Source organism: Amblyomma americanum, chromosome 1 (assembly GCF_052857255.1).
Source record: "Amblyomma americanum isolate KBUSLIRL-KWMA chromosome 1, ASM5285725v1, whole genome shotgun sequence".
Taxonomy (NCBI): Eukaryota; Metazoa; Arthropoda; class Arachnida; order Ixodida; family Ixodidae; genus Amblyomma; species Amblyomma americanum.
The window spans coordinates 120484742-120505660 of NC_135497.1; the positions used below are offsets into that span (position 1 = coordinate 120484742).

Sequence of the window (20919 nt, forward strand, 5' to 3'; positions counted from 1 at the left end):
TCGGCTGTAAATTTATTTTTTATTGCTTGAGTTTTAATTCACTTCATTTTTGTAAGTGCGCGCCGTAAGGGAAGGGAAAAAAGAGGGAGTGAAAAAATAAAGGAAGAAAGATGTGCCGCAGTGGAGGGCTCCGGAATAATTTCGAACACCTGGGGATCTTTAACGTGCACTGACATCGCACAGCACACGGGGGGCGCCTTAGCGTTTTGCCTCCATAAAAACGCAGCCGCCGCGGTCGGGTTCGAACCCGGGAACTCCGGACCAGTAGGTCTTTCGTACACCACTTGCCAATTGAGCCTCGTCTCCGTCCCTCAGAGGCTTCGGCCTCCGCTGCATTGACTGATTAGGCCTGCGTTCCCAATTTCACCGACATGGGTCCTCAGTTTTATAATTAGGTCGCACGGCAAAAGCCGCTGCACAATAATGGCCACTAATATTCCTTGGGTCCTTATGCTTCGGGTGCTACGTCAAGCTTCGTCGGCACAACTTCTACAGCAAATGCGAGTCGTTCGTCATTTTCCTTTGTTCGACTGGACTGAGCGTCGCCCTCCAGCAGGGATCAAAATGATCTATTACAGGGATGATCCGTTTCAAGTAATTTGCTCATCCACATTCTTTTTGACGGAGTTTTTTATTCGTTTTCAAGTTTTCGCGGTTGCCTTGGCAGGCATCGTTAGTACTTGGTGGTAACCGCGGTGCGAAGGCATCACTTCGAAATCCATGAACATCGGGAAAAAGAGCAGGCTTACAGCATAACCTAGGCATCACTTCGAAATCCATGAACATCGGGAAAAAGAGCAGGCTTACAGCATAACCTAACAGGATATAAAAGGCCTACTGTCTAGCTACAAGTATTTTCAGTGGAAACCCCGAAGTTAATGTGGAGCGCTGCTCGAGTGTCCAGCCTCCGTGGACACGTTTTCTTCACGGCGAACAATAAGGCGTCTCAACAAAAAAGGCAAGCGAGATACCAGTTCTTAAATCCATGCGCATCAACATAAAATACAGCCAAGCGACTTCAAGGCGTAATGGAGGGAGAATTAGAAGGACAGGGCCAAGCACGTAATAGTTTTGTGGGGAACCATAAAAGACTAACATGATGCGTAAGTGAACGACTACTGTCTACACTTCCCGGCGGGGAAGGAGGACATGGCGGCAACAGTCGGACGCCAGGCCTAACGGAACCGAGAGTTCTACGCACGGTAGTAGACTTGGAATAATCCGTAAGCGTTCATAAAAAAGTGAGTCGCTTTTTTTTTTCGAGGAATACTGCAGAGCTTCAAAAAATGCCTCAGTAGGCGCTAATACCGAAATTCAACGTGCAGTTACCACCGGCGTTCTGACTGAAACCGGGCCGAGGCCGCAGATAATAATTGGTTTTTAGGGGGAAAGCAAATGGCACAGTATCTGTCTCATATATCTTTGTACACCTGAACCGCGCCGTAAGGGAAGGGATAAAGGAGGGAGTGAAAGAAGAAATAAAGAGGTGCCGTAGTGGAGGGCTCCGGAATAATTTCGACCACCTGGGGATCTTTAACGTGCACTGACATCGCACAGCAGACGGGCGCCTTAGCGTTTTTCCTCCATAAAAACGCAGTCGGGTTCGAACCCGGAGGCCGCAGATAGCGAAAGCTATTTTTAGTGCATAGTAAAAATTGGAAAATGAGATTTTGGGGAAAGGAAATGGCGCAGTATCTGTCTCACGTATCGGCTATACGGCGTTATATAGGTATACCCGTATATATCACGGAGCCAGTTATTCGCCTCTCCTTTCGTGACTGACTCTCTCAGATGCTCTAAGCAAACAGTCGGTTTTGGCACGGTGGGAGGCTAACAGTGCTTTTGCACCTAGTGTGCAACTCCTACCAGTAATGTGGGTCAGGCTCGACATGCGGAAACCTGCTCCAGTGGTTCGGGTGCTCTGCTACTGAGCCGGAGTACCCAGGTTCGAACCCAACCGCGGCGGCCGCGTTTCGATGGAGGCGAAACGGAAGAAATGAGCCAAAACGTTTAAACGCTATTTTTTTTTCAGCTATCGTTACTTCAAAAAGAGCCCGTTATAATAAAGCGTGTTCGAACAGATCGCCATATGCCGCAATGCAACTCTGGCATCTTATCAGCACATTTTCCGTGGACCATAGCCTCTGCAGTGAAGGTGCAGACTTGCTTTTGTCTGATGTGGCTGGTGTCGGGTAGACTAGATCCTCGATTAAACACCAGGAGAAAAAATCCAGGAACGTTAAATCTGGCTATAGGCCGGACTCATGCCGCCCTATCCACTGCTGCTGCGGGAAAACTTCAGCCTAGCCACTCGCAACATTTGCTGCTGCCGTGTGCAGCAGCACTATCATGCTGATAACCGATATCACTGATCCTAGCCAATGGAACTTCGCAAAGAAAATCCTGAAGTGGTCCATGCAGACGTATTATTCACCTGTGTGTCGTCAGAAAACAAGGGCCCAATAACAGTGCTACTGTCAATTCCACGCTACACACTGAACGACCACTGATATTGGCAATTACCTGCAAAACGCAGCGGCAGTTTTAGTCACTCCAATAGAGAGCATTGTGGATATTCACTGTGCATTGCATGAGAAGTTAGCTTCATCGGGCATGTTCATCTTGCAAACAAAACCTGGATCCTCGTCAGCCTTGATTGCAATCCAGTTTGTAGTCTTTTAGACTTTGGAAGTCGCAGGGCTACAGCATTTGGTGCCGCTGCATGCGGCAGGGATGAAGTTTCCCCGCACTGATGACTTCCGGTATTCCAGCTTCAGCACTAAGAACATCTGCATGGGTGTCTGAAGAAAACTTTGACGGCATATCTGTCTGCACGTCCTTGTCCGGAATTCCACACCTATATAGTTTATTCGTAAACGTCTCACTCTGCCTGAGCATCTCATATCTATAGACAAAAGTCATTGAGCTTGGACACGTACCCAGATGCTAGCGTTAAAATACCTTAACTGTCTGCCTTCTATGTCAGCTTCATACACCTAGAGCCAGAACCATATCTGCTCTTCCCTCACTACAGTAAGGCATGTATGCTGATCTAAGTACACCCTAGCCAAGTAGTAATGTCGCTGTCAAAAACACGTAGGCATATGGGTGCCTGAGGAGCCCCCGATAAATGGAAACTCTTTAGGACTACTTCACATGAAGTAGAAACTTGATCAGGGCATTTTTATCCAACGGCGAAATTGCTGTCGCCGTCATCGCCTTGCATTGTCCTAGCGCGCTTCACCCTTTCCTGCCTTGAAGCAGAACCAAAAAGCTGTTTCTTCCTTTCTTTCATAGCCTTGGACACTTATTCACTTCGGCAACGATCCGCCAGCAGTATCCATTTGCCCCGTCAAGAGCCAGAGGCACAGATACAACAGGCATAGCACCTTAATTGTCACCTCCCCAGGATCACAGTCACGCTGCAGCTGACCTTGTTCACCTATCGCACGCTTGAGAGCAGCACAATAGCGAAGTGCAAGTGTTCAGTCATGTTTTTTTTTTCACATTTCACAGGCTTCCTTCGCAAAGTGAAAAAAAAGGCTACACGAGACAAAATGCACAGAAAATAGGTGGCTCCTGAAGGTGCTCTACAACTTTGCGTATCACTCTTAGGGTCTCCATCCAATATTGAAAAAGTTCGATAATTAAACCTAGTTATTTATTCATTTATTATTCCTCAAAGGTCAAGGCACATTCCTGGAACAGTGTGGAAACGTGAAATTAACAGTGAAGTTGGGGGGGGGGGCCTGTTCGGAATTTTACGGAAAGTTATGTGGGACAGCGTGTACTATACAGGCTCTTCGTTTTTTATTTCCAGAATGCAGGGAGTAAAAATTGGGCAATACTTTTTTAGTTCAAATTCGGATACAAATAGTTTATTCAGCAAAAATTTCTTCACTTCGTGTCTTTTTTTTTTTGGGGGGGGGGTCTTCTTTTGCAACAGAATACAATTTATTGCAAGTGCTCGTCTTTGTGCGGAACCCATGCCTTTTTTGTTCAAATTCCAGAAACATAGATATGACAGCTTGCGAAGATAAGAACTGTTCATCGAAAAAATGTTTTCTCTATACCAATTATTTTTTCACGTAAACTGTCAATCTCCTAAGCAGCACTTCGCATGCATGTAAAAGCCTGTCTGCCTTGTACACTGCGAAAACATTCATTAAACACCACACAGGATATTTTAAACGGACAAGAGTACTGAAGCAGAATGTCATTTGCTTGGATATAGCACTTGATATACGATACTTGATAGCGACAACCTGTATGCTGACCTCGCGCTTCTAAAAATTGCTTTTTGAACACGTCATAAATCACAAGCATTAAAAGAGGTTTAAGGTCACCAGTTTAATGCACACTATTGTGGAGACCAGGATGTCTGCTTATTTTTGTGCAGTTAAGCTTTGTTCAGGAAACCTCCCATTTTCTAGGCTCTTTCATACACAGTGAAAGCTCGTTAACTCGAACCTCAATAATTCGAATTTTCGGATAATTCGAACTACTCTACTTGGTCTGGCCAAGCTTCATACAGATCTGCGTATAAAAAAAGCCCGTTAATTCGAAAGCGAGTCTGTTCCGCTACGGATAATTCGAACTACGCGCTGCCCCGTCTGGGCGGCTTGGCACACAGCACGTGGCCAAAAAAAAAAAGCGCCTCCGCGTACTTAGAGGCTGCGCACGTGCTAATAAACAGGGGCAGAAGATGGAACCAGATGAAAGCGTGGAAGACTGGGTAAAGCCTAACAGGCGCCATGACCGGCGCGGCGGCCAGCGGCGTGGGAGGGTAGCTAGGGGTTGGCGAACGCGGTGGCGGCTGCCTACCCTCTTTTCCGCGCAGCCTCCGAACCCCGGAACTACCGTATTTACTCGCGTAATGGACCCGCCCCCCACTTTGTCGGCCAGAATTTACTTTTTTTGTTTTCCAGCCTAGCGAGTTCCTCAGTTTTCGCTGCCGTCTGCAGCGCAGACCTTAGCAGTGCGCCAAGATGCTGCCCGCCGCCGACATAACCACTTGTTTATCTTGAGAAGAGCTCCAAGTAAGCTGAAGCAAAAACTTGTCAGAGTTAAAGACCGGGTTGAAAGAAACAGATTCCCCGGAGTGGTGTACAAGATCCCCTGCAAGGACTGCAAAGCTGCATACATCGGCGAATCAGGCAATTTTATCAGGCGCTTAAAACAACATCAAAATGACGTCGCCAAAGGCCGCACGAAAGAAAATGCCTTGGCTGAACACTATCAAGTTGCATCCCATGCCATCGATTGGAACAACGCCTCAGTCATCGCGACGGAGAAGTATTTATCGTCCCGTTTACTTCTAGAATCACTTCACATCCAAACGACACCACATGTATTAAACCGAACGAGGGTAATCTTCCCGAGATCTACGCATGCTCATTACGTCACCTGCAACGTACTTAAGTAACCACCTTCGCCCATCCGCTGCCATTGTGAACAAGGGACCCGTACGGGCCCCGAAACGTCTTTGTTTTTCCCTTTTTCTTTTTTTGGCGAGTGCTTCTCTTTTTCTGCTATTATGTTCCCTCCACGCCAGACGGGATTCCGTCAAACGCTCGACTACACTCGTCACTGTCCTGTTTTTAACCTCGCAGTAAGAAACGGGCGCCTGACCTTCATGGCCGGTGTACAGCACGTCGAACTGAACGATGCTAAACACTAGCGGCACGAACGCGTCTGACCGCGTGCGTTTGTTGATGACGGAAGGACGGACGGAGATATATGAAATCTCGACCCTTCCAAAAATATTTGTTGGAAACTTTTTCCCGCGTAATGAGCCCCCCCCCCCCCCCCCAAACTGATGTCAACTTTTCTGGGAAAAGTGGGTCCATTACGCGAGTAAATACGGTAAATACTCGTTAATTCGGAAAATTTACGTGCGAAAAACTTTTTTTTCCCCTTTGCGAGTTTCGTCCATCCTTCCACCCATATCAGTCGCCAACGGAACCACGCGGTCAGCCGCTATCATAACGCCGGCTGTTAGCATCGTCCGCTGCAAAAGGCTGGCTGCTATCGCGCCTTCCAAAGATTGAGTGGCAGTAGACGGCGTCCGCCCCAATCGCCCATGGCACGATAAGGCGAACATAGTGAAAACGAGGCTTGCGCAACCGGAGAAGCGCTGGCACTCTGCCAAGTTCTCCCCCCCTCCCCCATGATAGAGCTAGGGTCAAAAGGTCGGTGCGAGGCTTGCGCAACCGGAGAAGCGCTGGCACTCTGCCAAGTTCTCCCCCCCTCCCCCATGATAGAGCTAGGGTCAAAAGGTCGGTGCGCAGCATCTTGGCGCACTGCCAAGTAATGCGTTGTGGACCGTGACGGTGCGAAACGGAGGGAAGCATTAAGGAATGACGCTTTATTTCAAATTCTTTGGCAAAAATCGGCGGTGGGTGGGTTCATTATGCGAGTGGATCGTTACGTCAGTAAATACCGTACAGGTACGGCAATGCAAATGGCTATTGTCAGTTTTTTCGAGGCCATTCGATAATTCGAACATCGGATAATTCTAACATTTTTCCCGGTCCCATGAAGTTCGAATTAGAGCTTTTACTGTATACATATATCATAACAAGCCCCTCCATTCCTTGCCTTAGTGTGTTCTCTAGGAGAGAAGTGGGATTTTAGGCAAGAAATTGGGTCTAACCTGAGTTTTACAAAGTGTGCTTTGGGTGCAATACGAAAAGCTCTACCTGCATATGGTTACAACACCCGGAACTACCCTTCTTGAAGTAAATGGATAATGATTGGCACAGCAAACAGTACTGGCAGTTAAACAGATTGAAGTGTCCTTATAAAGGCTATTATACAACTGATGAAAATACATTTCAGAGTCAAACAGCAATATCAAATGCTTTACGCGACACTGCCAGCAGCAAACACCTTGTCCTCAGAGTCTGTGTGGAGCGAGGAGAGCCTTTATCTTCGCCTCTCACGATTTTCTGGCAGTGCCAGTATGGCTCCGCCATCTTTGGGGCGAGGACGGTACATTTGGTGTTTTACATGCTCTTGAAAGTGTACGTCATCAGCAATTACTCTCGGCCATGGGTCTTTTTATGGTTTTATGGCCATTTATAACTTTTACGTGTCAATTTCATCAATTTCTGAAGGCATCTTTTTTTCTAATCCTTATCGCTTTCTATTTTATAACCTTTGCATTCCATCGCATTATATATAGTATTTTTTATCCATGTTGCTTTGTATTGTATAATGTTATTCTCACTGTATGTTCCTTACTGCAAAATTGTTCCATTTACAGCTTTACCTTTACTGTAGGCATGAAGGATCAGTTCCCAGGAGACAAGGTAAGAACCTTGTCATCCTGCTCCTGTATCAGATTTTTGTTCTTACCCATGCATTTGTTTCTGCAATTTGTTTCTGAAATGCTAAATAAACTGAATTCATGAATAACAGCCAAAGCCATGAAAAGAACATTACACACCATACACAAACAGTACCTTTAATGCAGAAAAACCTCAGACAAGAGACTGCTTTTATGAAAACTGCTTCTGCAGCATGATCCAAACAATAGGAATCTTCAAAAACACGGGCATGTGCCAGTCTTGTTTTTTGAGAATGAACGCAAAATAATGCAGCAGGTTCTTCCTGAACATGATTTAACAATAACAAATATGATACACTTTTCTGCCAGTGTTTATCGGAACTGAAAGTTGAAACCTCCAGGGAATCCAACAAATCCTGAGTTATGTTGAAAAGAATTGGCATTTGTCGAGAAGGAGAATCCAGGTGTCTCAAAAAAGAATGTCCGGAAAACATGGGGGTTGGGGCCTGTGAAAGTGAAAAAAGCAGTTATTACCAAATGTACAACTAGTATACCTCTCAACACTGCCTACAAAAGCTTCTTCACCATACCTGAAGAACAGCCTTCCGTCTCATCCAAGTCTCTCCCTTCATCAACGCATTCGCTTCTTGGGGTCAGAAATGTTGTAGGCCTCGCCAAGCTCTTTGAATTTTTTTTCCTGTTCACGCTTCATGTCCTCGGAAGCATTGGAATGTCGATCTGGGAGTGAGAACAGAATGCTATCAAAGCAAATCCCACCAACAAAAACCTACTACCTATAGCAGGAAAGCCCGAAAACCGCAACACTTGTTTAATAGCACTGTTTTACACCAAGGTGTTCATACCGCATACTTCATTCACTTTCACTGTTTTACATTTCTCTTCATATGATCTTGCAACTTTAAAATGGAGCAACAAGTATATGAAATTAAACTAGAAAAATGAGTTTGCAAACACATCAGACAATCATGCACTCTAGGTTTAACCCACATACACTGGAATGAAGCCAAATAAAGGAAAGTTGGTGGATTTAAGCCAACTACTGTAGAATCTCTATGATACGATCACAGCAGATACAATTTTCGGGATGGTACAATGTGTAAAATTCCCTGGCCAGAGTTAAAAGGTAGTACAACGTGCAGAATTTCAGATGTTTCAAACACACTCCATGCCACTACATATGACGTGATTACATGAGCTGTGACACCAATATCGCAGACTTGAGCTTTAAATGAATATCGCTGATGCCATGATCGCCAGTTACACAGTACGCACGAGTAGTGAGCAGTGGCATGGCTGTAAATAAACCCAAAACAGCCATAAGATCGGCATAAATGCATTTCTGATAGGGGTGTGCAAATACTCAAATTTGAATCAAATAGCAAATGTTCAAATTATTCGATTCGCGAATCGAATATCTAAAATTCAGGTGGCCGAATGGTATTCGGGTGACCGTGCCGGTGCAAGATCTGCCATTCCTCCTCCTCCCAATTCTCCAGTGCAGTCATTGGTTTTCTAATCGTGCAACGCACATTTTAAATCTACAGCCGCCACACAGCAGGCGGAAATAAATTCTCAATAGCACAAACCTGACAGCACTCGTGACGCAACCGAATCATGAACAGCTGCAAAAAAAATCCACTTCATGCGGCCGGAACGTCGCTAGCGGAGCAGGAGCGACAGCAACCACAGCAGAACACAAGCCACGGTAGGTGTGCACCTTTAAAGACTTTAAGACTTCATTTATTCTGCTGTTGACACGCGTGAAACTAGTTTTCCTGTGAAATTTTGTGGTGAACGCCAATACGCCGGCCTGTGAGGTCACTATTAGAGACTACGATAAGAGCATCTACTTCTATTCACCATTTTGTTCACAAGCCATCCTACTCCAATAAAGATTCATTCATAAGACAGGCAGTTATGTAGAAATGTTTAGTTTTCAGAAGAGAGCAGCATGCCACAACTAGAAAACAACAGCACTAAACTGAACAAAACAGGTGGTGGTGATGAATGCACGCAGCGCCACCTGTCAAGTGCAAGAAGTTTTCTAATCCCGGTTGTACGCGCACCCACACCGCTGCGCTGTCAGCGCTTCACAGTTCCGTGTCTCTATAGTTCTGTTTTCCGCGTCTCTGCGCTGTCTAGTTCAGCTCAGTGGACCAAAGGCGCAATAGGATTGTATCTGTATGCAGTGCCTGTCTCAGCAACATGGCTGATCGCACGAAAAGTGCGATCTGGAAACATTTCGTCAAGTATAATTCGCAGGAATCGACATGCAACATGTGCAACGACAAACTTGGGACGCCATTGGGCACAACGACACCGCTGGCAAACCACCTGGGGAACAAACATTACGCTTTGCACAGAGAGTTTTTGGTGGCAAGTGAGAAGTGAACAAGTTTTGGCAGCGCATCGCAGCCTTCTATGAAATGTAAGTTTGACACGACCAAGGAATTGGCACAGCTCCGAAGACAAATCATGACGCGGATTGCTCGGATGCTGGCACTAGACCTGCAGCCAGACCACTGTTGAAATGCGGCTGGTCTCGAGGGAAGCGCACTTATGGCCTTCGCAATGGAGTGTTTCCACAACTCATTTTTTGGCAGTGCGCCAAGATGCTGCGTAGCGACCTTCTGACCCTAGCTCTATCATGGCGGGTGGGGGGGGAGGGGAGAAATTTGTAGAGTGCCAGCGCTTCTTGGGTTGTGCAAGCCACTGGCCCACCCCTCCCCCGCTCTGACCGCCGTTCACATGGAAGAACGCGCGCGCGCTCCTAGTTCGGCCTGCGTCAGTGGTAACCGTGGTAACCGTCAAGCCTTTATATATTCCACCTCTTGTGCTCTAAGCAAACGCTGCGTAGTCAGCCCCTTTGACACAGGAGAAATCTGAAACAACGGATTAATGTTTGCGCGCTCTCTCCGTTAGCCGGACTGTGTATAGCCGAATATATGCTTCGAGCACAGACGTCAACACAATATACCCTTATAGTCTATTAGCCTCTGTAGTTAGTCTTCCGGCAGGCCTGAACGAGTGTGCAGAATGATATGCACAGCCACTGCCATGATGGTCAGACGAGTCAACGGGATATCGGGAGAGGCAATCTACATCGATGTGTAACTGACCGGACTTATAGACCACGGTGTAGTCGTAGTCTTGTAGACGTAAAGCCCAGCGATCTAGCCAGCCAGTAGGATCTTTCAGTGAGGAGAGCCAGCAGAGCGCATGGTGGTCTGTGACAACCGTAAAAGGGCGGCCGCATAAAACAGGCGAAATTTTCCAGTGGCCCACACGAGGGTTTCCAAGGGCCCACACGAGGGCCAAGCACTCGCGTTCCGTGATGGAGTAATTGTGCTCTGATGTAGAGAGGTGGCAGCTGGCGTAGGCAATGGCACGGTCAGCCCCATATTGCCGTTGAGAAAGGACAGCGCCGATTCCATGACCGCTGGCGTCAGTGCGGACATCAGTGGGAGCGGCCACATCGAAGTGTGCCAAGATGGGCGAGGTGGTGAGCTTCGAGCTTAAAGCGGCAAAGGCGTTTTCTTGTAGGTGTCCCCAGGTGAAAGTCGTCCTTTTTTAGCACATCCCTGAGGGTGTGGGCGATATCAGCAAAGCCGGGCACAAATCGGCGGAAGTAGGAGCCTAGCCCCAAGAAGCTGCATACATTGTTGCAGGAAAGCAGCACCGGTAAGTCTTTCACAGCTCGGATCTTAGCTGGATCAGGGTGAGCAGATTGTGATCTGACGACGCGAGAAACGGCATTTGGAGGAGTTGAGCTGCAGGCCGGCATGACGGAAATGTTGAAGAATCTTGGAAAGGTCATCGAGGTGAGAGGAAAAGCTGGGGGAGAAGACAATGACATTGTCGAGATAGCAGAGGCACGTGGACCATTTTAATCCATGCAGAAGGGTGTCCATCGTATGCTCGAAGGTGGTCGGCGCATTGCATAAGCCAAAGGCGTATCTCTGAACTGATACAGCCCATCAGGCGTCAGAAAAGCGGTGTTCTCAGGGTCCTGGCCATCCACTGCTATCTGCGAATAGCCGAAGCGAAGGTCTATGGAGGGGGAGAATTTGGCACCGTAGAGGCAATCAAGGGTGTCATCGATGCATGGGAGGGGGTTATACATCCTTTTTGGCTATCTTGTTCAGGTGGCGATAGTCAACACAAAAACACCATAAGCCATCCATTTTCTTCACAAGGATGACTGGCGAGGCCCAGTGGCTGTAGGAGGGTTCGATAATGTTCTTATCAAGCATCTTTGTAACCTCAGCACGTTAATGACCTTGCGCTCAGCATGGGAGACTCCTGTATGGTCGACGACGGATAGAAGAGGCATCCCCGGCGTCGATGTGGTGCGGCACAAAGAGAGCTTGGCCCAGTGCAGTTTTGGGCGGGACGTAGGTCGGAGGGCATCATGGTCGCAAAGGCGTATGTAGAAAAAGAGGTAGGCTGGGGATGACCTGCGTGATCTTGAGAAGGGGTGGTGTCAAATGTAGCGACTTCACACAGTGTGAGGGAGGAGATCGTAGCAACGCAAATGCCGGATGGTAGAACTTGAGGAGAGAAGCCGAAGTTGACGAACAGCAGAGACAGTGTATTCGCCTTGACCGAGGCGATGATATAAGGCAGAGCAACGTTGCGGGTCAGCAGGAGATCGGTACTAGGCGCAACGAGGTAGTCGCCAACGGGAACAGGGGGAGAGGGTGTAAGTGCAACAAATGTAGTACATTTCTATGGGACGAGCACAAAATTTCCGTTCTCTTCCCCTTAGAATTAACTCGTCATTTAATCACTGACCATGAGACATACGAGAGAAAGTGATCAGAGAATTTCCTTCTGGATTTAAGATCACAAATGCTCGACACAGTCTGAGGAATGGGAGAGTGATTCCTCATTCTAAATGTTTTCGAGCCAAGTTTGTGATGAAGAATCTGTGCACATGTGGACTGTATTGAAGATACTCAGCTTAAGAATCAGCATTTAGTTTCCTTTGATTTCGGTGCTGCGCTCACATTGAACCAGCGGGCTACAGCGAGCTGCCATAGATGCAGGCGTGGAGCCAGTGGTAGGATCGTCGCACCTCTAGTGGTGGCGGGCGGCATAACTCCCGGAGAAAAAAAAACACATTGCTTCCACGGCGAATGCAAAGGCCATATAAAAGAGCGCGCGCCTCCCTCGAGACCGGCCGTGGTCGAAAGCCGAGGGTTCGAGGAGTTAATGCGTGACGAGAAGCCACTGTACAAGATCCCCTCGCGGACAACTTTTTCAAGAACAATCAACAATCATCCCCGACTTGTACCGGGACACTAAGTGCTGTCAAGCGCCGAATTCACGCCGACCTGCAGGAAGGCGTACAGTCTTTGTCGTTCACCAGTGACATGTGGACATCGAGGTCAAACCAGAGCTACATTAGTCTCGCGTGCCATTACTTGACCTCAAACTTCGAAATCCAGGCGTTTACACTGGGCAACCAGCATGTAATTGACAATCACACTGCATGCAACATCTTAGCACACCTGGAAGCAATGACATGTGAATGGGATCTGCCACTGCAAGAGGTACCTATTTTGGAAATTTCGAGCATTGTGATGGACAATGCTCGAAATTTCCGCGCAGCTCTTCGGGACTTTGAGTGTACCCCCATGCAGCGTTTGGGCCATACACTGCAATTGCCTGCAAGGGTGCCAAGGAATAAACTGCAGGAGTGCCCGCCATTCTAAAATGCCGTGCAATAGTGCGCCATTACAAACACAGTGCCCAAGCTGCAGCAAGACTAAATGACTGCCAGCGGTGGCTGGAGCTACCCCCCCTGGAGCTCATCCAGAATGTAGACACCAGGTGGAATAGCGAGCATGACATGCTATCATGTCTCTTTCAGCTTAAAAAGGCAGTTTGCCTTGAACTCGCTACCTCTGAGACAGTGGTACCCAACCTGACACCACAGGAATGGGAAACAGTAGCTGGACTGTTCAAGGCCCTTCAGCCAATTGCATCAAGAGACCTGAGTAGACAGAAAGTATGCGACCTTGTCTTCGGTGATACCACTACAGTGATTCTTTACGGAACGCACATAGTGCTGAATGACTGTGCTGCAGCGGATGTCGACAAGTCACTGTTCGCGGAAAACTTGCAGAAAAGTGCGAAGGCAAGATTTCCTAGCCACAATGAGCAAAAAGAGTACTACAGTGAAAGCTCGTTAATTCAACCCCCGTTAATTCGGACAATCGGATAATTCGACCTGCACGCATGGTCCCTACAATTATATACAAAAGTCTATGGGGCAAAACTCTCGTTAATTCGGACAAATTTTACCGCCCATCGGTTAATTCGACCTAGTTCCACGGCCCGCCAAGAGCGGCGCTACTGTAAAGTTGGAAAAAAAGAATGTAGCGTAGGCCATCCGTACGGTCATCGTCAACAGCAGTGCGAGAGAGGGCGAGAGAAGCAAGGTTAGCAGTGGCCGAAGTGCCCGGTGTCTTTCTTTGTGCTTCGTTGCCTCTTGCAGTCGTGCTCAGTCGTCGTGTTAACCCTATCTTCAGCAAGTCTCGTTTTGGCGTGTGTCGTCGTTGCCCCGTGTTTCTTGCTGCTACAATCGCGGTTATTGAACCCTAACATGCCTTTTCTGGATATTGCGTGCTTTGCCAGCGTGTTTACTGTGCTGTTTTTGAGTGCGTAGCGCACCGTGCCTGCGCGCCTCGCCATCGCGTCTTGCTCCTATGGCGACACCGGCAAAGCGGCCGAAGTACAACCAGGCGAAGGACCTAGCCACGAAAGTGGAAATATTGAAGGTGCTGAAGGATGGTGTTTCACGCTCTGACGTGATGGTCAAGTATGATGTTAAAAGAACCACCTTGGCCACTTACGTGAAGAATGAAAACAGCATTATGGAGGCGTTTGACAGTGAAGCCTACGGTGACAAAAGGAAACGACTGCGGACTGCGGCCCACCCGGAACTCGAAGAAGCCGTAATGCGATGGATTAGAAACGCACGTGAGGCCTACCTCCCTGTGAGTGGGCCATTAATTTGTGCCCAGGCTGAAAGGTTCGCCACAAAAATGAACCTTGAAGAGTTCAAAGCTTCTGAAGGTTGGCTTGCTCGCTTCAGAAGCCGTCACAATCTGACTTTTAAGAGTGTGTGTGGCGAAAGAGCATCCGTGGACGAAGACAGGATAGAGGAGTGGCGGATCACCGGGCTTCGTGAACACCTAGCTGCGTACGACGCTCCGAATATATTTAACGCCGACGAAACAGCGCTTTTCTTTAAAGCACTCCCGGATAAGACGATCACCTTTAAAGGTGACCCCTGCACAGCAGCGAAAAGAAGCAAAGAAAGGGTCACTGTGCTACTTGCCTCCAACATGACGGGAACAGAGCGTCTGCCTCTCCTAGCGATCGGAAAGGCTCAGAAGCCGAGGTGCTTCAAGAACGCGCGGCGCCTTCCGGTTGAATACCAAGCCAACAGGAAGGCTTGGATGACGTCCAGCATATTTCAGTCCTGGCTTCATCAAATGGATCGGCGTTTTCGAGCTGAGAAACGGAAGGTCCTCATGGTTGTGGACAATTGCAGTGCTCACTGCAAGGTGTCGGGCCTGGAATGGATTAAGCTTGTGTTCCTCCCGCCGAATACAACCGCAGCCCTTCAGCCCATGGACCAGGGCATAATCCAGCATATAAAATGCAAGTACAGAAAGCATGTATTGCAGCGCATGCTTCTCTGTATGGAAGCTGGGAAGAAGTACGACCTTACGCTCCTCAGCGCTTTGAACATTCTGGCGCACGAATGGGCCAACATGCCTACAGCAGTTATTGCGAACTGCTTTCGGCACAGCGGTTTTGTACTGCGGTGTGGGGGAACTGCCGACAGAAGCAGCTGACGCAACCACAGAAGACGACAGCTGTTTCGACAGCGTTTTGCCTCCTGCCGTGCGGCTCGCGGATTACGTGTCCATCGATGATGGTGTCGCCATTGCCGGTCAGCTGACCGAGGACGAAATCATCCAAGAAGTGACAGGCGCTGACAACGACGATTCGTCGGAAGATGACGTTTTGTGAGCACCTGCCCCAAACGCCGAAGCGCACGGTGAAAGAAGCCGCAGAAGCCTTGTCCGTGCTGGAAGACTTCTGTGAACAAATTCCGGATGGTTCGCGTGCCGCGGAGCATCTGGCAGCTGTTAGAGCTATTGTAGCTGCTCAAATTCGCCCGAAAAAGCAGACGACGATAAACTTCTTTGCCAAATAAAGGTATGTCATGCTGGGGCAAATTTCATGTTTTTTTTTTGTGGTTCATTCGATATTTCGACATTCGGTTAATTCGACAATTTTTCGCGGTCCCGTCAGTGTCGAATTAACGAGCTTTTACTGTATCACGATCAAAATATTGTGGGACATGTGTTCTTGTAAAGAAGTTTACTGTAGCTCAACCTCTCTACCCAGTAGCCAGGCTTGGTTACAACGGATAGAGCGTGCATGCCCCTTTATACCTAGTGGCATTTCATGCCACTGGATTACGTGAATCCTCCGAAATAAACTTTCTTCCGTACACTCGCACCCCGTAAACTTTCAATCGCGATAGTACATCATGGCAACGGCATGTGACCCAAGATGCAAAAACATCTTCTGTACTGAAGCATTACAAGAAACAATGCTTCGGGAACTTGCATGGAGTGAGCTGCAGAGCTCGTCAACACCACCACCCAGTGACTGTGCTGAGCGCTCAACATCTATAGCACAAAAGCAGCATAGTGCCAGCATATGGGACAATAACGACAAACTTGCAACGTCATCTGGGAAAAGGCACAACCGTGAACCAGGTAACACTGATGAATTTCGGCGGTACCTTCAAGAGCCAATTTGCAGCAGGGATGTTGCCCCGCCGCAGTGGCTCAGTGGTTAGGGCGCTCGACTACTGATCCGGAGTACCCGGGTTCGAACCCGACCGCGGCGGCTGCGTTTTTATGGAGGAAAAACGCTAAGGCGCTCGTGTGCTGTGCGATGTCAGTGCACGTTAAAGATCCCCAGGTGGTCGAAATTATTCCGGAGCCCTCCACTATGGCACCTCTCTCTTCCTTTCTTCATTCACTCCCTCCTTTACCCTTCCCTTACGGCGCGGTTCAGGTGTCCAACGATATATGAGACAGATACTGCGCCATTTCCTTTCCCCCCAAAACCAATTATTATTAAGCAGGGATGTAGGCCCTTTTGCATACTGGAGAAAAACAGGCAAGCAGAACTTTCCCGGACTTTGCAGAATGGCCATGAAATACCTGGCTATACCAGCAACGCAAGTTCCAAGTGAAAAACTATTTCCTACAGCTGGCAACATTCTCACCAACAGGCGAGAAAAGCTGTTGCCGGATCATGTGCAACAGTTGTTTTTTAAATGAGAGCTTATAAATTACAAGCACTTCAGCACATGTTTAAATAAGTTTGTTACTATTTGATATTCGATTCTAAACTTGGATCTTTTTCTTGATTCGAATCAATCTTCGATTCGAGCCTAACTTCTGATGCTTATGCATACAGGTTTTATTCACTTTGCATGATACGAATGTTTTTCACAACTCTGTGGGATTAGTATGCAACTACTCGACGCGCCCCTTCAGGAGGCTCCCGCTGCATTCCGGAAGTAGGCTTTCCCGCATAGCGTAGTTTACAAAACGAGATGGCGGAAGTCACGCTTGGAGAGATATGAAGGCGACAGGACGCATTCTTTGGATGCGGGCATTAAATGTGTAACGTATTACCGAAGGATTAAAACGCGTTGCGATTGCTCGAAGCGGGCCGTCGGCCATCATGTTCGCAGAATGGGTGATATGTGGGAAAGCCCACTTGGGGAAATCCTCACGAGGTCAAGCCTTGCTGCGTCGGGAGGCGGTCGGTCCACGTGATAAACGGCGGAGAAGGAAGCGGATAGGACCCCTGTATTGTTTTCCTGGAGCTTTTAACTCGATTATCGGCTAATTTTCCCAGATATTGTGGTTTTGCCACGGTCAAATTTATGAAAGTATGCGCAGTATCCGATCTCTGGTGAGTATCCGAGAATTTTCGAATATTCGGAAATTCACGAATATCAATTTTCGAATACGAATAGAACATCAAACATATTAGATTCGTATTCAAAATTTCGAATATTCGCACACCCCTAGTAATTAGAGTTCAGCACTAGCACATCTTCCGGTGCTCACCTTACGCACCATGCACTGAAATCCGGCATTCAGCAGAGTGACGCAGAGAAGGTCGACAAGATCGTGAGACAAAACTCTCGGCTGTAGTGCTCGCATACTGCCTGTGATCTTCAAGGTCAAGGCCTCTTGGCAAGTGCAGAGACGAGGACAGCTGAGATGCACCATTGCCACGGCTTGGGGAACTTATGAGTATTTCGTCCTTGAGGCCGCCGAACTTGTCCAGGCCACCCAGTTCGTGCATCATCTTGAAGTCTGCAGTGGGTAAGACAAAAAAAAAAAATGATGGTCGGCTTGCGTAGTTAGGTGAGATGCCAAATATGTGCACCAGCAGTTGGGTACCGTTGGTAGCTAGACCAGGTATTAAGAATCCGCTGATTATTCTACGTGGCATCGCTCATCCGCAGCTTTTGCCGCAGTGTGGATGTGGTTGATGTCGTCGTAAACTCAAATAAACAAGGCACTTGAAGGTTATGTGGACTTAAGGGGCTGAAAGGTGATTGCAGAGAAGTGCGTTTTGTAGTTTTGTAAACAGCAGTAAGGTTACATATATTAAAAACAACAATGGGATAGCTCATACTTGTAACCAGAAAAGGCCACCATATTATGGTCGTGGCTACAATACTACTACAGAGGAGCACAGCATGCTGTCCTGTAACGGCAGCACACCATTTAGAGCAGGAATTCGTTTTAAGCATATGAGATATTCGGTTTACGCACGCACGCACTCGTGCACACGCACACACACACAGCAGACAAGAGAAGCAACCGCCGCCGTGACCAAGGAGCAGAGGGGATCTCTTTTTTTTTGTAGTTTTTCATGAATGGGAGAATATTAAAAGCAGAAGAAAAAAGCACATGCCGCCGGTGGAATCCGAACCCACGACCTACAAATTTCGCGTCCGGTACTCTACTACCTGAACTACGGCGACAGCTGTCCTATCTTCTGCTTTTGAGGGTATTTATGTGTAGTGTAACCTAACCTTGAGAGTGTTCACCATTGCCCCACACATCCATAGCGGCGTACGTAGTACATCCTGCATTACCACGAGTGCCACGTAGGAATGTGATCGAACGCTGAGGGCGGAAGCCGTGCGAGAACACTTATGCAACCTATGGCATCAAGGCTGCCAGATTCGAGGCTGCAAAACTCGAATCTGGCAGCCTTGGTGACATACGTAGCGTAAGAGGGTTCTGGAGGTTAATATATATGTAGGCCGCAGCGATGCTTGATTAGTCTATATGTTCTTTGTTCGATCTCTGACTTTCTTGGGAGGGCATTGACGAACCTGCACACCAAATGCCTCGTCAGCCCAAACGTTTTGTTTCGCCTAATCTGGCCTAATCTTGGAGAGTTATCATTATCAGCTGAAATCTATTGAACCCGTCGTAAGCGACTCGTAGCGCCCCCGAAAGAATCGAAATAAAATAGCTGAGCTTTAACTCAGTTATAGCTAATGTGGCGAGCGAAAGACCGGGCTCCATCACTCCACCCAGTCAAGGCCCAATGGCTCTGACTGAAGTGAGCGCAACGAGCCGCGTGCCATATACGGCCAATCAAGTGGTGATGTCGCGTGGTATGGCGGAGGGTCGGCGCAGCGTTGAGCAGCGCAGCGGAGCTCGACTCCAGCTGTGGCCAGTCACGTGGTATGACGTCAGGCGTGTGAGGCCTGGCTCAAGGTCAAAGTGAAACCTTGTTCACTTGAAAGTCTCAGCTCAGAGAGAGGAGCTGCCGCTCCATAAGGACCCCGTCCTTGTTCGCTGCAGCTCTATCTCCTTGTCACAGTGACGTAATTCTGTAGCCGGATTTGGGGAGGACGTGGGGAAGCCTGCGGTTGCCCTAACCAGCGCTGGCGCTCAGCTTAGGGGCTGAAACTGTGTTACCAAAGGCAAGAGCTCCGTTCCCGTAGGCGTTCTTGCAGTCAGTGACCATTCACCAACTAGCTCAACTCGCTGGTTTACTGTTTTACTCCCGCAGGGGGCTGAGTGAGACGGTCGTTCTCTCACGGGTTGCAAGTCGAGAGAAAACAAATGAAAGAACTGGAACTGAGGCCAAGCCCGAACTTTAAAGTTTAATTGATTGCATACGGCAATCCCCAAGCAATAACATACTAGTATCCAGCCGTGCGCCACCATACAGCTACAAAAGGAAGCTAAACAGTTTTTTCCGAAACTTCGTAGTTGAAGAAATTCGTCCTGTCGCGAAGATCGAACCCAGATCCACCTCCTGTCCACGGCAGGCAGTCTACCATCTCAGCTAACCTGAAACCCTAGCAGATGGCAGGGCCGGTCCGTCTGCATCAACGATTTCAACGGCTGAGCACGGGTGGTGCTAAGAGTAATTACCCCCTTAGTGTACACTTTGTTTAATGCCAACACTATAATAGCAGGGCTAACATTGGGAGACTGGCTTACCTCCAGACGTAGCACACCCGAGAACAGCTTGCTTGCGCGGTCCATGACGCTTGGCGTTACTTCGCTGGTCTTCCACATCACTGGTCTTCCTACCACGAAGACTATCAAAACTCAAGCCCAGGAATATGCTTGGCGATGTCAGCAAACAGGGACGTCTGGTCCACACCATGCGTTAAGCAGTGGATCATCAGGCTCCAGAAGGTCGTGCATGGGTGTCTGCATCTCGGAGCTGCAGGAAACATCATGGTGAGAAAACACGCTAAACGTGAGCTGGTTGTAATATGACCTCGTTCTCAGCAAAATATCGGAGCGATTCATTACCCAGCTGCTTAGTCGAGGTGCGTGGCCCCGCCATGGCGGCGCGCCACTCGGGCATCAGGTGGTAGCGCATGGCTTCGATTAGCAGCTCCTTGCCCTCCTCGCTCGTGCGGAGCAGTGGCTCCTCACCCACTTTGAATAGCAGGAACTCTCGCCGCATCAGTTGTAGGCGCCACCGTTGCAGTAGCTGGCATTACAGAAATGGAAGCATCTTAGCACCCATCATCAGCATTATCAGTGTTTACTCACACATAATTTATCCTGCCTTTTTTCAACATCACTCTGTCCAAACTCAAACTTCCACTACAATACGCAACAATTCTGGACAGAATCATTTTAAAACGAGAAAAGTTTATGAACGTAACTTTTTCATATAAGATTCTAGTATAACAATCAATATATCCGCCGACCACCCGTCGGCATTCTTAAATTTTTTTTCTTCCCTATTACCGCTTTTGCTATAGGCAAAAGCGTTCCCTTTTGAGTTTCAATGCTAGTCTTCACTGTTCGATGTGATCGATGGAAACGTTAACATTCTACTCTTACACATAAGAAAAATGAACCATTACCTTCAATATTTCTAGAACAGTCTCTTACTATTCTTCAATCTTAAAAATTTTTTTACGAGAACGTTGGGCATGTCGGTACATGAGAATCGATTTATAAAGTGCTTGGCAGCGAAAGAGGAACCAACGT

At 48.0% G+C, this 20919-nt stretch overlaps 1 protein-coding gene across 3 annotated transcripts in view; it reads right to left on the minus strand.

Moving 5' to 3' along the window:
• Positions 1 to 7452: 7452 nt before the first annotated feature.
• LOC144113556 (kelch-like protein 17) overlaps positions 7453 to 20919 on the minus strand; it is a 76956-nt gene continuing 63489 nt past the window's right edge. The window contains exons 32-36 of one of the 3 annotated variants that reach the window (XM_077646692.1): positions 20227 to 20410; positions 19906 to 20134; positions 17592 to 17745; positions 7882 to 8029; positions 7453 to 7797 (exon numbers count right to left, since the gene is read on the minus strand). In XM_077646692.1, the coding sequence (XP_077502818.1) occupies positions 20010 to 20134; positions 20227 to 20410 (309 nt within the window). In that variant the 3' untranslated portion in view covers positions 7453 to 7797; positions 7882 to 8029; positions 17592 to 17745; positions 19906 to 20009. Of the gene's footprint in view, positions 7798 to 7881; positions 8030 to 17493; positions 17746 to 19905; positions 20135 to 20226; positions 20411 to 20919 lie in introns of all 3 variants that reach the window. The other 2 variants (XM_077646691.1, XM_077646690.1) reach the window with 2 other exon arrangements.